Source organism: Uloborus diversus, chromosome 6 (genome assembly GCF_026930045.1).
Source record: "Uloborus diversus isolate 005 chromosome 6, Udiv.v.3.1, whole genome shotgun sequence".
Classification (NCBI taxonomy): Eukaryota; Metazoa; Arthropoda; class Arachnida; order Araneae; family Uloboridae; genus Uloborus; species Uloborus diversus.
In genome coordinates, this window is record NC_072736.1 from 124,763,963 (window position 1) to 124,782,035 (window position 18,073).

At 34.7% G+C, this 18,073-nt stretch overlaps 1 protein-coding gene across 1 annotated transcript in view; it reads left to right on the top strand.

Annotated features, from left to right (window-relative positions):
* The window catches only part of LOC129223762 (fatty acid synthase-like), an 88,383-nt gene that overhangs the window by 13,060 nt on the left and 57,250 nt on the right, over positions 1-18,073 (top strand). The window contains exons 3-10 of the mRNA XM_054858121.1: positions 3,295-3,474; positions 8,664-8,864; positions 9,933-10,055; positions 11,909-12,139; positions 13,751-14,196; positions 15,004-15,240; positions 15,778-15,967; positions 16,585-16,814. Of these exons, the coding sequence (XP_054714096.1) occupies positions 3,295-3,474; positions 8,664-8,864; positions 9,933-10,055; positions 11,909-12,139; positions 13,751-14,196; positions 15,004-15,240; positions 15,778-15,967; positions 16,585-16,814 (1,838 nt within the window). The remainder of the gene's footprint in view (positions 1-3,294; positions 3,475-8,663; positions 8,865-9,932; positions 10,056-11,908; positions 12,140-13,750; positions 14,197-15,003; positions 15,241-15,777; positions 15,968-16,584; positions 16,815-18,073) is intronic.

Consider the following 18,073-nt stretch of genomic DNA (forward strand, 5'->3'; position numbering starts at 1 on the left):
ACATATATAACACTGAACCAATTAGTAAATAGTCGTAACTACTTATAAACATCCATATGATATTCAGAAAGGTTTAAAATAAGATGTAAAACTGACAAATATTATAACTGGAGCACAAAACTATATCTCTATAAGTGTAATATTACAAAAATTATTAAACATTCAGTCGGACGATTTTTTATTATTTGTGTCGACGAATCGCGTCGCACTGGTCGCAACTAGTGAGCAATATGTCGCGATAAGTATGAAGTGCCATCTATGAGTGTTAGCTACCTACGTGTGCGTCCTTGAGTGGATACGAACATTTTAAATTGCATTTTTGTTTTTTTAGGCTTTATTAGCCGACAGGCCTTAATGCCTGCACCTATCTTACATGCATGCACACAGCATTTCGTTTCGAACATGCACGTTTAACTTGAATAAAATAAGTATTTAGTTTCTTAGGACTTAGCGTGGATTCAGAGGTCATAGGGACTATGACATCCCATGACCAGACTTTTACCAATCAAACTGCAAAGGCAGTTTATATATGTACTGTGGAACCTGCTAAAGGGACCACCTTGGTAAAGTGTCCACCTTATAAAAGTGACCATCTTCAGACATTTCGTTTTTCTGCTATGACAAAGTACAAGGAACTTATTTTCCTATAGTGACCATCTGCACAATGTGCAAAGTGACCAATTTGTTCTAAATTGTAATGATGTTTACATCAGTTCGAGGTGACCTTTCTTCTCATTTTCTCCCTTGACCTTACTCTTCATTTATTGTTCTGTTTTTGAAGAAACCTATACTGGACTGCAAGCTTATTTCGCAATCTGAAGACCAAGTTGATTTTTCGTCTGCAAATGAGAAAAATAGCTTAGTAAACATCCAAAATTTCATAAGTTAATTGCCATTAGATGATAAACAAGTGAACTCTGAATTATTCGTTGATTTTGACTGTGAGGACGTAATTTGAAATACTTTTGTGTACCAAAAATGTTTAAAGAAGGAAATTTACAACATGATAAAAAATAAGGAAAAAATAAAAAAAAAGAAAAGGAATGTGATCCGTGTGAAAACGAAAGTGAAGTCGAAGAAATTGATGACATTTCCGAAATTTTGTAGATGTACAACAAAATAAAAACATATGCCCTAAGAAAAATCACCTAGCTGGAACTATTGAGGAAAATCACATGACACCTATGACAGAAAAAACAATTGTTGAAAAGAAGTCCTTTAAGCTACTAAAAAATTATGATTTTTTTGACTGTAGAAAATGAAGGTTTATAAATGTTTGAGCTATTTTTTAACCATTAAATTATGCCAGGAATAAATGAGTTGGATTTTGCAGTAGAATGATACAGCAGAAACATAAATGTATTATGATTACTTTAAACCTTGTTATATATTATTTAAATTACTATGGAAGTTCATTTGCTGAATTTAAAAGGAATAAGGTAAGTTTAAAGTTATTTTTCTTCTCTGTTATGTCTTAAAATATTATCATGATTATTTTAGCTAATCAATTCACTAATTAATTTAGTATATTTTTTAATTTAGTATTTTACTGATGACATAAATAAGCATTTTTAAAGAAACTTCATATAGTGACAACCTCTATAATAGTGACTGTTTTAGCTGGTCTCAGGGGTGGTCACTTTAGGCAAGTTCCATTGCAGCTGAAAACTACCAAACTTCAATCTGAAAATTTCGATTATTCTGAAAATACGTTAATCTTCAGCAGAAAATATAGAAGAACAATTTGGATCTGCCTGGCATGAGAACTGAATTTAAACAGCTCATAGTGCGACAAAGCTTGTCTACGGAGAGATGGCAGACCATCTGGAAGCGGAGACATTATTTTCTATAGGTGGTTTGTTATCATTTTGTAATAGATAGAATGAGCAAGAACACGCCGAGCGGTAAGAGGAGCGTTCTCGCTGATTCTTCCTTTTACAAAATAAGATGTTCTGTTTCCGCTTTCAGTTCTTTCGCCATCTCTCCGTGGTCAAGTTACTGCTGCATCCATGATAGCTAGACATAAAAAAAAGATTGTCTACGATTTTGCATGCTTTAAATCTGATTTCCATCGAAAGAACTAACGATTAGCTTGATTAAATCACTAATAAAACGAATTCTTTTTCTTGCTGATGAAAATGTCAGTGCAGGTGCAGTGCAAGTGATGTCAATGATAAAGACGATCATTCAAAAAACATGCGGCTACAAAACCCAAAATATTTGTTTTTATTAAAATAAAAAAGTCCTACAATGTTTAATTTTGTGTAATATTTCTCTGATTTTCTCGATTTTTTTATTGAGCAATCCAGATATTAGTTATTGCTTCCTCTATACCGTGACTGACGTTCCTTTTAACGTGGTGCTTCTTTTATTCGTTTTTTATTTATAGAAGGCAAACGGTAGGTGGCGAATGGCGTTCAGGAAAGTTAAGTTATTGAGGGGGGGGGGATTAGCGCTTCTGTCTGGGATAATATGCAAGATGATCGGAAAAGGTTTGGCCAAATTTTGATGAGAGTTTAAGGTAACGACAACTAGCTAGAAGCGTATAAAAACATAAAGCCGCAAATCCACTAACTCCATGCGCACAAAGCCAAAAAGTTAACGCATATGTAAAACAATTCACAAAATTAACCCTATTTCTCCTGAAATTAATTCATGTACTGTCCATCTATCACGAGAAAAGCCACCGCCGAAATGTCTGCGCCTGTCTACTGCTATAGCAACGTCTCATTTTTCCAAGGGAAGCTTAATGTTGGAAAAACCTGTATGACTGCACAAAGGCAAGAAGACGAGTAGCGAAATGGCACCAAAAAGGCTTCCTTCTAACCCTTGCAGAAAATGAACGAAGTCCGTTTCTATGGTAGTAGACGAACCCAAACTTGACGGCGCGGCGGGAGCTTTTATCGTGAAGGACAGACACTATACGCTCCTGTCGCACGTAAAAATAAAATGACAAATTTTCTTACTTTATTTCTTTTTACGGCAATTCATTTTCTAACTGAATTTTCTTTGTGTTTTTTATCATTTCTGTATCTTTTTAGAATATTATTTAAATTTTAAGGCTTAAATGCAGTAATTATAAATGATCAATTAAAGCATAATGTAGATTTTAAGAATTTCTTACATCAATGGTACTTAAATGAATTCGATTAGAATACAATTTTCAATTTCATTTTGTCTGCTTTAAAATAAATATTTTTCATTGTTTTTAATCATCATTATTAAATTATTGAATACCTTTAAATCGAAAAAGTTTGAAGAATAATTTTGTCTAATTTTTGTATATCTTTATAGGATACGATCCTCATGACCTGAAAGGCTCGAATATAGGTGTTTATCACGCACTTGCTAATCAAGATGGAAGAGATATGTTAATATATCAAGGATGTGGTGATCTCGAACTGAAAAATTTTGCTGTAGGTTGTTTACGCACAATGAATGCGAATCGATTCTCTTTCATCGGGGATTTTCACGGTAAGTCATTATTATCCCCCCCCCTTTCAAACCGCGTGTGGTGGGAGATGTGTTATTTAAATCAGTCTTTCCTTCTCTCATGCTTCATCGTTTTTCATGGAATGCGAATGGAGATGCAAAAAGCAGGGGAACCCATCCCCGTAAGAGCAATGGCGCCCCCCTACCCCCCAACGCCAAAACCCCCTCCAAGCAAAGACGGATCCAGAACTTTTCCAAGGGAGGGGCGATTGATTTTTATTACTTACCTTTTACTACGTATACTGATTTTAAATCATTTATCACAATGGTTTTGGACTTCAATTTCGGAAGAGTTCCGAGAGATAGAGTCCCAAACCCAAACCTCCCTTACCACAACATCAATGAAACTCATCAAAATTTTCTTTTTTTTTTTTTTTTTTTTTTTGAACTTCATTTTCGAAAAATTACCGGTGGAGAGTCTCTAAAGGGAGGGGGCGATCGCCCCCATCGACCCTCCCTCCTATCCGTGCCTCCAAGAGTAAGAGCTCCCCCCCCCCAAAAAAAGAAACAATACCTCTAAAACTCCCCTAAACAATTCATTGGTGCAGTCGGTGCCATGACCCCTCCCCCCAATTGGCACCCCTGTAAAAAGCAAAGTAATTTTGAAGGCGTAGAAAATATCCCGGGTATACACAAAAATGAACAGGAAGCTTGCGTGGGGTCGTGGTAGCCTGATCGGTAAGGCCTTGGACTCGGGACCGGAGGGTCTCGGGTTCGATCCTCACTGGTCGAAGACCCACCGTCGTCATTAATGGCGTCTGGGCGACGTTAAATATGCTCGTGGTCACAATGTCCTCCAAGTGAAACGATACCTCTGGGGGTGCCGGACTAGGAAGTTATACGGCTCCTGGCCTGGTTCTAAATTGTCTCTCGAACTGTCCATAGATGGCACCACCATCTATTGTGTTGTCTTTGTGCTGTCCTGGGAAAACAAAAATCCTAGAAACATTGTGGATTAATATAGAGGTATAAGATTCCCCAGTGGAATAGCAGAAACCTCAATCTGTGTGTGTGAAAGAAAGAAAGCTTGCGTGGCATATTGGGAACGTTGACGGAAGAAACCGTTTCAACAATGTTTTAATTTACTGTTTTGTAATTTATATAATAGCTTCGCAACAGTTCCTACCTGCTGCCCAAAAAATGCTTTTTAACTGATTTCCAACCGGTATCAAATTTTAAAAACAAGACAATATCTTCATGTAGAAGAGTGATTTCACTCAAAAATGAACTCAAAACTGCGTTTTTAACTAATTTCTACACGTGAATCAACGTCTTACGAAGATGAGATCATATCCATGATTCTCGTGAAATGTCATGGATACCCAAAGAAACCATCTGTCGTTCTTGAGGATTTCAAGTGAGTCACTTCAGTGCCGGATCTTTGAGTTATCTTATCAGGTTCAGCTCCATTTTCCTTCAAGTCGCAATACCAAATTTATGATCAGATTTTGACATTTTGAGTTTCCATTAAAGTTTGTTAAGTACGAATAACTTCTAGACGAGAGTAATTCGTACAAAGAGTAGAATTAAATTAGTTCAAAGGATAGACACTCCTTGTCAAGTTGAGTCTTTTATGGAGAGGAGGTCTACATCAATGTTAGCCTGCTAGTCGTTAGTAGAGTCCCTAGGGACTCTAGTCGTTAGCAAAGCAGCGTAGCAGGTTGCAATGAGTTCATAAAAATATTTTTGTTTCTTAGGTATTATTAGTGTTAAGGGCAAAGTTTTTTTTTTTTTTTCAGATAAATATTGTTTTATGATGAGGTTGCAGGAAAATCTATTCTTATGGTTTACTCTCAAAGACAAAGGTTGCGTTCGATGAGCACGACCGAGAGCGACCGGTTAGTTAATCACGTGACAACTAATGATCACGTGCTCCAATCAACCAATCAACTGCTTAGAATGGTAACCAGTGAGGTAACCGGTTGATCATAGAACGCTGTGGTAAGTAACTGGTTGCTTACCGGTTAACCGGTGAGGTTCGTCGAACGCACCCAGTGTTCTTCACTCCAGGTTGCTTTATTTCCTTGTTCTCGTAACAACTTCAACTACTACCACAAAACATCGCTCTCCTTTTGAAACTAACAAGTGCCCAATCGATAATTCTCATGTTTGAACAGTGTTTCACTTCTTCAAATGTATTTTAAATCATTAGTTATTAGAATATAAGGGTTCTTAAATTTCTATAACAGTGTTAATCTGAAGAAAAATGTTTTAACCATTTTAAAACTGCGCTCCTATGTTGACTTGAAGAAACGATCACCCTTTACGTTCATAACATTAGTCGAATTCACAGTTATACGAACGATAGAATAAATAAGTTTTTCTCCGAATGTTTCTTTATGATTTAGATTGTAATTAACGTGATATTTATCCCCTTCATTTAGATGAAAAAGTTCTGACTATAGTTTTATAGTTGTCGAAAATATGATTTGCATAAAAATTAATACGCCATCAATGCTGTTGAATAAGCTGATGTGGAAAAAAACATTTGTCATCGAATATGAAAATGGGTGATTACCCCACCCTGAAACTCTTGATTCAAAATCGTTTTGTCGTTCCCAATTGTCAGAACTTTCTTAGTGTACCCCCACTGCCCAGAGAAAATTCTATCTGCAATTGTCTGACTGATTATAAACAAAATTATGAAACCAAAGTTGCGGTAAGTACCACAGTTGTTCGTTTTCTACAATTAAAATATTTTAAAGATTTCATTTTGATTACTATTAAAAATTCAAAATAAAATAAAATAAATAATAAAAAATGTGTTCATCAAACAATGTTCCAGACGTCTTTTAGAGTTTAAGACCAAAGCCACATGGGCAAAATTGTGAGGGGGGGGGGATTCAGATATTTTACCCATGGAAACTGATTTCAGTACAGATTAGAGTTATTAAAATTTGACATTTTTAATGAAGTATTCATTAATGGCTGGAGCAGAAATGTTTTTACATTTTTGCAAAGCAAAAAGTATACAAAAGTTCTAACTTCTGGGCGGGGGGGGGGGCTTATACGGATGGGCACGGCACCCATGCAAAGCTCAAAGGACTGACGGAAAGCTATATCAAAGGGTTCAGAAATCTTATTGCGGGGACCTTTCTAAATTCAAAATTTAACATAAAAGCATTGAATTTTGCATATGTTCTTTAGAAATACTTTGTGTAATCTGTGTGTGATTGTTTATAATTAAACCATTCTGAGTGCTATCACAGCATCTAATTTAGATATTTCTAAGAAAGATTTTCTACCCTTATGCAGAAGTTTTGTATGACCAACTTCATTTAAAGCTTGCTGTTCACCATTGTTCTCCCTTTCTTGAAAATGATTATTTAAAAGTGTTCATTGGAGGGTTACAAAGTTAGTTAGTGGTCATACAGGTTTAGATTATTTCAAGCTTTAAAATTTTAGTATGTTTAGTTTTGAGTAGTGGAGGATCAGAGAAAACTTGATCCAGTGTAGAAAAACAACAAACCATCTTTATCGATAGCTTTTTGAAAATCGATGTAAATAAAATCCCAACATCTACACTTTCTTATCAAAAGGAATGGCAGCCTCGTCATAGAAATACTTTACACTAATTGCACATGAGGTACCCTTCCTAAAATTTGCAAAACCTGACTACAGACTTATTCTCCAAAATAATTATTAATTATTCAAAAATGCTCAAAAGGCAAGGGCAGATCCAACTACAGATTTTCGAGGGTTACATTTTCAGAAAGGGCGGTCAAAGTACAGTTTTTTAGTCCAAATGTGAGACTTAAGGCAATTGTTTTCCGAAATTAGTCCCAAAAATGCGGTTTTAGGCTATATTTTGTTGCTTAAGGCTCATGACCCATGATCCCTCCTCTGGATCCGCACTTGTTATGATGGGACTGCTTGTAATTAAGTATGCTAGAACTGAAATTTCAGGAGAGGCGCTACGAGGGGGGACCCAAAAGTAACCGAATTTTTGTTCAAAAATATTTATATATTAGTAGTTTATTCACAAAATTTGTTTGCTTTTTTCTTTTAAAGTGTTCACCCTTGGATGAAATACACATGTTATTTTTTTTTTCCACTATTAGAAGTTCCCCTGGAACTCTTTAACTTTGACCATGTTCAGTGCCCATTGCAAAGCAGTTTTTACAGCCTCTACATCATCAAAATGCTTCGATTTCAGAATTTTTTTCATCCTCGGGAACAGAAAAAAATCACAGGGTGCTAGGTCTGGCCAATACGGGGATTGAGGATCGACTGGCCATCTCCGAGAGGCCATGTAGCGGTTAATAGTGAAGGCTAAGTGTACGGGAGCATTATCATGGAGAAGGAACCATTCTTCTGATCGCCCGCACAAGCACCAACTCACTCTTGTTTCTTCTAAAATTTCGTCAATCGTAAAACGACGACTTTCGCTGATTTTTGACAGATTTTTTCAATGTTTTCATCATTTGGAGACGTTGAAGGGCGCTCAGAACGAGCATGATCTTCAACACTCATGCTACCATGTTTATAACGCCCAACCCATTTAAAAACTTGTGTATGGCTCATAGCATTGTCCTTGAAAGCTTGTTGAAGCATTTGGTAAGCTATTCCATTGCCGACTTTTCAAGCAGGAAGCAAAATTTCAAGCTTACAGTTTGTTCTTTCAAATTTGTCATAATAAACTCGCAGGCAGACAGCAACAGCACCTGAGAAAACCAACACTACAATCAGACGTTTTCAACTACACTGACGCCACTTGCATAGCTGGTTTGTGAAGATCTCTACTTGAGCCATCTAGCTGGAGAACACTCTACTACATCTAGGATTGGCATCACACCATTAGGCCGGTTTCTTTTGGGTCCCCCCTCGTATGTCTGAGAAAAAAATTAAGATTTAGTTTTGTAACACTAATTTGTCATGATTCAGTTGAGATACTCACTGTTGCTAAGATAGTTCTTTTTGTGCGTTTGTGCCTCTAATTTTAGTTTCGAAGATTCTAAATTATCGCTGACGATTGTATTCCGTGGTCATTCAGAGTAATTGAGATGATCTAGCTGTTTCATTAATAATGACTTTTTCTAACATTGAATATTTCAAATTAATCTTATTTTAGTTTTTCTCATAGGTTTAAGAATTAAAAATTTTATGAATTGTCTTGATGAATCAGAGTGTATACTTATAAAAAAATAATTTTCCTCTTCATTGTATTTTAGGGCCAAGTTTTACCTTGGATACAGCTTGTTCATCATCTGCTGTTGCTTTGTGGTCTGCATTTCATGACATTAAAAATGGAATAGTAGATGCAGCTGTAGTTAGTGGAGTTCAGCTATGCTTATCACCTGCTTTTACCTATTTCTACATAAAAAGTGGCATAGTGTCAACTACTGGAAACAGTGCTCCATTTGATGCTGACAGTAAATATTTTGTTATCAGTTTTCAACTTTAATCTTCAACCAAATGGCACAAACTTGAGGGTCACAGATCTCGATGAAATTCTGGATTTAGGTCAGTTTGCACTGGATATGAACCCAGGTAAAGCGGTTTGAATGCATAGGCCCTAGTTCAGCTGTAATGGGGGTCCAAAGTTGCTAAATGAGTCCAGAAACGCAATGGTATTTCATTTGAAATTAAATTTTGCTGTACCTTTTTCTTGCAATAGTATTGCAGTAAAAGCCTACTGAATGCATTGACAACACAGAATAAATCTCCCCCTCCCCCGCTGCACTGTATTGATAAGAGACGCGGAATGTATACAGAGGGAAAATACTATGTTAAAGTTTCAAATCCCAATGAAATCGCCATTGCAATTCTGGAGTCTTGGAACTCAGCCTGGTTCAGACGACAAAAACTTGAAGGTCATGAATCTGGATAAACTTCTGGATTTAGGTCAGTTCGTACTAGATATGAGCCCATGTAAAATAATTTTAGTATATCGGCTCTAGTTCGGTTGCAAGGAGGGGCTAAAGTTGCTTGTTTGACTCCAGAACTGCAATTGTGTTTTCCTTGGAATTTGAAGCTTTGGCACAATGTTTGCTCTCTTAACATCTTTCGCGTCTCTTGTTAGTACAATGTAGAGGCGGGGGAATTAATTCTAGATTGTGAATGTTTTCAGTTGGATGATACTGCAATCCAATAGCAAGAAAAGCTTAAAGTTTAATTTCAAAGGAAAAACCTTTTTCTTTTCATAGAGCTAAAATAACAACTTTGGACCACCATTGCGGTCAAACTAGGCCTATGCAGTCAAACCGCTTGACCTGGGTTCACATCTAACTCAAATTGACCTAAACTCAGAATTTCGTCCAGATCCATGACCTTCAAGGTTGTGCCGTTTGGTAGTTAGCATTTATCTAGTTTTGTAGTTGTGAATGTCTAATAAGCAATCAAGATATTTATGATTTTAGTATTTTTGCAAAGATTATTTTTGAATAAGCTAGTTAATTAGCCATGTTTCTTCTTCTCATCTTCACTTGTTGATTTCGCAGCTGATGGAATGACTAGGACTGAAGCAGTCAATGCAGTATTTATCCAGAAAGCTTCTACTGCTCGGAGAGCATATGCAACTATTGCTCATGTGAAACATACTGCGGCTGGATATGTTCCAGAAGGTACTATTATTTTTAAGTGCAAAGAAAAATAATTTTACGCCCCCTTCAAAAAAAAAAAAAAAAAAAAAAAAACCTTGAAGCCATTTTCCGGAACTAGTTTGTAAAATTATTCTAAAATATTTTATGAATTTAACATATTTTCCAAGGTTAGTCTTCACTTGATTTAGATGATTTCATTCTACATATGAGCAGATTTCTGTAGATTTATCAGTTTATGTTTTTAAAATATTTTTATTATTTTTTTTTACTAATTCATACATTTGTAATGTTAATTCTATTGCAAGTAACAGTGTTTCACTTTAGTTTAAGGTTTGAGTTATTTTCTTGCATTCCCTTTTATTAATTTTGAATTTAATGTAGATAACCTTATGGCAGATCAAAAATGGTATAAGATCCTGAAAAATATTCTGTACATATTAGTTCCTCTAGTCTGATTTGGTCTAATCTCAAAATCAACAGTCGCTCTGCAAAGTACCCTTTGCTAATTAAATATTGTACTTGGTGGAAAGACAGATCTATTTTTGGGGCAAACCTAACCTGGAAGCATTGTGAAGGCTACACCAATCCTAATCACAGTATTACAGCATTGCCAGGTTAGGTTTGAACCAACTATAGTCTGCTTTATAACCTCGTTTAAGCATGAATAGAAGCTTGTGTGAAAAGTAGCTAAAGTGAATTTAGAGAGTCTGTAGCAATGAGGCCACTCAGCTTGTCAATTGAAGGCAAAGCTTGGGTATTAAACAGTAAGTTACCTCCCTTAAGCCAAGTTAAGACAGAAGTACATGCAATATACAGACTTTGTGGTTATGCCATACAGAGACTGCAGTTTTGACCTTGAAAAGACTCATCAGTCTGGAATCTTTACTAATAATAAAGCGGAAAATCTCTCTGTCTGGATGGCTGTAGGATGTCTATGACACGCATAGTGCCTAGACAGTTCGACCGATTTTCATGAAATTTGGCGCAAAGTTAGTTTGTAGCATGGGGGTGTGCGCCTCGAAGCGATTTTTCAAAAATTCGATTTTATTCTTTTTCTATTTCCATTTTAAGAACATTTTCTGGAGCAAAATTATCATAAGATAGACGAGTAAATTACGAAATTATCATGACCTGGAATGGAGAGTGAATGAACATAGCCAATTGGCGAGAAATTCGTCATCCATTATTTGTCCTTACACAGGCGAATGGAATGACCTTTTAATTTTCAACTACGGACAAAGCCATGCGGGAACCACTAGTGGATAATAACTGAGCTCGATGCAAATATCATCTCATTGAAAATCTAATCTCATTTTCAATAATTTGGTATAAAAGCATTTTTATGACCTTCTACTAGTAAATTTATGTTGGTACCAATGTGTGTACAGTTGATTTCAGCATTTAAGAACCAAGTACCTTTATATATTGAAATAAAGAACTAAATAAAACTTTAAGTAAATTTTTACACCTTAATATAGTTATTAAATGTAATTTAGTACAAGGTTTAACACTAAGAACAAAGATAATTTCGAAAACACGATGAACTTTTTCAATTTAAGAGATAGCTCATTAAATTATTTTTTGGAATTGGGACATATTTCTGTCTATAAAGGAACAAATTGCATGGATTTGTGAATTCAGTTTGTTTTTCATAAACTTTTCTTGTTGATTATGAGAATTTTTATGAAATTCTTCAACTGCTTTTATTTCTCTTTAAAATTTTTATGATTTTTCAAATTTCCACCTGTCTAGACCGAATATTCGGGATGTAAATTGAGTGATAATAACTAAAATTTTCAATCTTTGAAAATGTTCAATTTAAATCAAATCAATTGCTTGTGGAAGTTGTAACAATATTCTTTGTCTCATTTTAGGTGTATATGTTCCATCTTTTAAAGAAGAAGTAAAACTTTTTCAGGCAACCTTGAATGAAATTGGTCTGAATCCCGCTGATGTCTCTTATGTTGAAGCTCATGGTACTGGTACTGCTGTTGGTGATCCAATCGAACTTAATGCAGTGGCTGAAGTATTTTGTAAAGATAAAGACAAACCTTTATATGTTGGCACCATCAAAAGCAACATTGGACATACAGAAGCTGCTTCAGGTACTTTAGATTTGTTTGAAAATTTAATTTGTTGAAAATGAAAATAAAATTTAAAGAACCCAAGACCTGGTTGGCAGACCACCTTTGTGAAATGTTCTTCTACCTAGAAATATCCACTTTTTACTTGAATTGAGTTTTTTATTTACTTGGGAAGAACTGGTTAAAATTATTGATTGTTGGTTTAAAAAAGAAAAAAAAAAGTGTACCATAAATGTTTGATTAGCTGAACATTAAATCTTTCGTAGGTTTTATTAATTTTCTTTTTGCCATCTTTTTTATGGTAGAGCAATTGCAAGTGAGTAAATAAATAAATGAAATAATGTTTTTTAAAAAGTAAGTAAAATAAATATTAGTTAACATAAATAAATAATTCAAATAAAGAATAAATAAGCAAAATAAAATAAAAATAAATAAATAAAAAAGCGATTTAAAAAAAAAATTCTTTTGCTCAGAAATCTGATTTGAAAAATTATCACTTATAAAAAATAAAAAAAAGAAAAAGACAGGAAAAAAAAAAACACTGGGGTCTCTACTGTAAAATGTACTGAGATTTTAATTTGGTCTGTAAGTCCCTCAGAGATCTCAGATCCTCAGATGATCCTTGAAAGTTCTTGACATTTCAAAACTAAAAGTCGAGATGAAAAAGTATGTTTAATCCATTTTCACTTATCCATTCTAGGTGACAGTCCCAATTAACTCAATGGAACTCATTGTTATTCATTTTATGTTGAGCACTTTGTATATAACTTTTAGTACAAACCCTTTTTGACTATTTTTCATACTAATTAAGGAACTTATGATTAGGATGATTGTTAATATCACATTTGTCCCTAATATTTTATTTGTTAATTTAAGAATTTCAAATTATTTTAAGAAACAATGTGAATGATCTCAATTCTAAGGCTACTGAATTTTAAAAATCAGCAATCCCAATTATGAACTGTTTTTTCTTCCAACGGAGTTACATATGGCGCCTTGCCTTTTGATGACCTAGTGCAATCCCCCGATATGGCATCAAGTTTTCATGTTCCATCCATTAAGGTACAGATGCCAATGCCACAGAGAATTTTGACACCCAGTTTCCCACCAGATATAGAAACCTGAGCTCTCACTATGAAATTACACTATGAGTTCAATTTAGTCCATAGTACCAGTGCCAAATAGGCAGTCAAGGGATAATCTGATACCAATAAAAGTTGTAAAGTCTTTGGTGGCAGGAAAAGTTCTTTAGGTGCTAGACAAATCATTTCTCGATGTTTGTATGAAAATCAACTGTAACTTGACTTCTGAAAGATTCTTGTCATGAAAGAACTAGCCGCTAGGAAAGTTTTTTACGTGACCTGGCACCTGGGGTTTGTCAAGCCCTGGTCAAAAGCATGCAACATGGGTGTTGGCAGTTTTCTGCTTCTAGAAAATCCACCAATTGAACAATATATTAACATGAAAATATTAAAAGGGAAACATTAAATACTCAAAGGGTTTTTTTTTTTTTTTTGGAATACTTGTTATTTTATTTCTTCATTATAATTTTTATGTTCTTTTTTTTATTGTAATGAATGATCAGTGATATAAGTATTTTTTTGTGATCAGTTATTCATTTGTCTTTTATAGGTTTGTGTGGAGTTATAAAATCTGTCATAGCCTTTGAAAGTGGAAAAGTTCCGCCGAACATCAAATACAGAACTCCAAATCCTGCTTGTGAAAGTCTATTAAATGGACAGTTGCAAGTTGTAACAGATCCAATATTGTTACCCTCTCCTTACATAATTGTGAATTCATTTGGCTTTGGTGGATCTCTTGTAAATATCATCCTTAAGCAAAACCCCATTGTGGATGTAAACAAATGTCAACCTTCCGTTCTACCAAAATTGGCATTGTATTCAGCAACTACGGAGGCAGCAGTTTTGTTTTTGTTTCAGTTCTTGAAAGATAATCCTGAGTTGCCTGCTGAATTTTTTGCCTTGCTGCACAAAATAGCATATACACCAACTCTACTGAAGCCATTTAGAGGCTATGCACTACTTGATCACTCAGCAGAGCCTGTCATTGAAGCAAAAGTAAGTGTTATGAGATAATAAGTTGTTTAAAGTGTTGTATCACACACTAGCACTGCTAGAATTTACTTTCGATGAGGGTTGCTCATGATAGCAGGCCCGTCATTTTTGTGAACAGTGGGGATCAATTTGAATCCCTTGAATTTTAGAAACATAATGTCATAAGGCATTTTTTTATGCGTATTGTTGTTTTTTCCTATAAAATGTATTGAACACAAACCCTTTCCCCTTGCTGAAAAGTTTTGAAATGACGTGCTTGCATGACAGTGCCTATAGGTATACTATACAGCACTGTTATTGGGGAGAATGCAGGGGGAGGACCTGCCTGCGTTCAACCCACCTTTTTTTTGTCAAAACTTATGGAAATTTAATATAAAATGGTTTCAAACCATCTTTTTCTCTGTGAGTCCCTCTAAACCCCAAGATGAGTCCCCCAAATTTTGTTCCAACTACGGCACTGTTTGTATATGAACAACCAAATTAGGATTGGAAATACGTGTTAAAACTAAGGGCTGTGGGGAGGGAGCTTTGACACCCCTACTGTGCCAGTTGGGATCCCATACTAGAATATGAATATATACCACTAGAAAATATACCTGATGATAATATTTGCTTCTTCATCCATAATTACTGAGGAGGAAGGCAAAAGGGCCTTGAAACTTTACTTCATTAAAGCATGTGCATGAAAAACGTGTGATATTCAATCTAGGACTTCATTGTTGAAATTGACTTTTGTCTTCACAGCTGATAGTTAAATTACTTATTAAATTAATTATACTTTTTAATTAATTTATTTCTATCCTTTTTTAGCACTCTTTGAGTGACAAACGTGAAATTTGGTTTGTGATGACTGGAATGGGGTGCCAGTGGTCAGGAATGGGATTGGAGCTCATGAAAATTGATGTCTTCGCTCAATCAATGATGAGGTCTGCTGAAGTGCTCAAGCCATATGGAATTGACCTGTTGACTATCTTGAGGAAGGATAAAAATTATTTAGAAGTTGATAGAAAAATCACACCAGCATTTGTTTCAATCACTGCCATTCAGGTAAGTTAAAAGAACTAATTTACATTTCTTTTTTTTTTAAATTTTATTATTGCTATCTATGGGCCAAATGAAATGTTCATAGTCCAGAAACATTTATTTTCAGAGCCTGACTAAGGGAAGAATACAAGGGAAGGGTGATGGGGGTGATTGCTATATTTTAGTTGTATGGGGAGGGGGGGCTATATTTTAGTTGTTTTTGATGAAAATGCTGTTGGAAATGAATTGTTTACAAATACAATTTGTCCTTTGCTGGTTAAGAACTTTGACATTGGTATGAATGCATTTTATTTTTTCTAAGCCTATCTGTGTCATTTCTATCTGATATCCTTTGAAAATTTTCATCCTTTGTTTCATTTGCATGTCATACTCACCCCCTTGCGTCACAGCATAAATACTTCTTTTCTTTTTTCCAGAAAGATTTGTTTGAACAAAAGTAAAAGTATGAAAGTAATATTTAGAAGGAAAAAAAATGCCAAGAAATTTCTTATTTAACAACATCGTATTTTTTTTTCATTGTTAAACATTTTTCTGTTGCAGATTGCTTTGATTGATCTCCTCAAGTATATTGAAATAAATCCCGATGGCATAGTTGGCCATAGTACAGGGGAACTTGTGTGTGCTTATGCAGATGGATGCTGTACAGCAGAGCAGACTATACTCTCTGCATATTGGAGAGGTAAAGCTGTAGAAAGTTCAAAACTTGCATCTGGTGCAATGGCAGCTGTAGGTATGTTAAAAAAAAATAATGTTTTATTGTTTTTATTATCAACACGAAACAGCAGACACAATAAACCACAGTTTTGTGTTCATCAATAACTTCTGCTTTGTTCTGGATGTTCATAACTTTCACATTGAAAGATGAATCCCTTGTTTCAATTGTTTTTATGCAAAAATGAATTACTATTTCTCAACATCTAATTTGATACACACAGTAAAAGCACTTATTTTTGCTAGGCTTTAATTTTCATGATTTTTGCAAGTCGGTCATAATCATAAAAATATAAGCCTCGCAAAATCCTTTCTCTTGGCATATTCTTCAACTTTTAGTTCTGTTCCAATAAAATACATAAAATTTTCAGCTCGCAGAATCAGCAATATCTTCATCATGAAAATTTTGGCTCGCAAAAACAAGTGCTTTTACAGTACTAGAAATAGTATAACATTTTTCTCCAAGAGGATGGTCAGGGAGTCCACCTGCATGGAATGACTTCGAAAACGTGTTACTTTTTATTGAAGTTATCCTTTTTAATTATGAACTTTTAAATATTTTAAGAGATATTCAGGCTTTCATTCTCCTGTCTTAAAAATCAAGTTTCTGAACAAAAAATATTTAAATTTATATAGGCCTGACTTGGGAAGACGCAAAGAGGAGGTGTCCAGAGAATGTTTATCCTGCTTGCCATAATGCTGATGATTCAGTAACAATTAGTGGACTTAAGAATAATGTGGAGAGCTTTGTTAATAAGTTGAAAGAAGAGAATGTGTTTGCAAAAGTTGTAAATGCTTATGGATATGCTTTTCACTGTCAACTTGTTTGGCCAGCTGCAGCAATGCTCAAGTCTGCTCTCAGTGAAGTATGCATTTATTCTCTTATAAATTTTCTGTTCTCTTTAATTATAATAACCTTTTTCATTGTATATACTGAACTTTAGTTTGTTTACACCTGATGAAAATAATTACTATTAATAACAAGTAAGAATTATCAGAAATTCATGTATGAAATTTTAATATTGCCAATATCATTATGCCTTTACGTAGAAGTTTAGTAAGACCTCATATGAAGTATGCTGTTCAGTTTGGGTCTCCTTATATGAAGAAAGATATTTCTAATTTGGAAAGGATTCAAAGAAGGGCTAGTAAGAGAACTTTCAGATTTAGATTATGATGCCAGACTTAAAAGTCTTAGCCTGTAGCAAAGGGGAGTGAGAAGGGGACATGGTTCAGTTTTTAAAATTTATCATTATGAAAGATGTTAATGGGTTAAATTTTTGCACAGAAAGCAGGACAAGGAGTCATTGTTTCAAGCTATTCAAATCTCAGGCCAATCTGGAAATTAAGAAAAATTATGACTTTAGTAAGGTTGAGGGCACTTGGAAGAGCTTTCTGGAATGGGCTGTAATGAATAAGGGGGTAGGCAGCTTTAAGAAGGCCAATGATCTTTATTGATGACTAATAAACAAACTAGGATCAGCCTAGCTGGCCCCAAAACATGTTGCTGGTTGTCACATTTGTATTTACATTGCATTGTATTGACATTCAGTTTCATCCCTTCAAAAGATTTGTTAGAAATATATCTTCACATGAAATGTCTAGATGCAGTTTTAAATAGTTGGTAAACATTTAAAATTACTCCTTCCAACTCTAAAGCAATATTTAATCAAAAGTGAGATTTTAGAGTAAGTAATGAATGGGTTGAGCAAATACTGGGTGAGAACAAACTTGTAGAGCCTGGTGTCTGAAAGATGAGAATAGCAGTGTTGTTGGATATCATTGTTTGGCACTCACCCATTGAAATCTTGATATTTTGAAATCTTATTGAAACCTCCTATTAATCTGGATAAATTTGAACAAGTTCAGTCGAGTGCTGCTCAAATTATCACTGGTATGAGACATAACTGTCCCACGTAGCTAGTTTTATTCGAAAGCGATTTTCAGCCTCTAAGACTGAGAAGAAGCATGATACTTGCAAAATACTTTCACAAGCTTTACTGTTATGGCAATTCAAAATGCACTTGATTTATCAATTAGTCATTCAATAAATCGATTTTCCTATTAATCATTCTCCAAATTTCTTGTTTATTCATTCCCTCATGTAAATATCATTTAAGGAGGT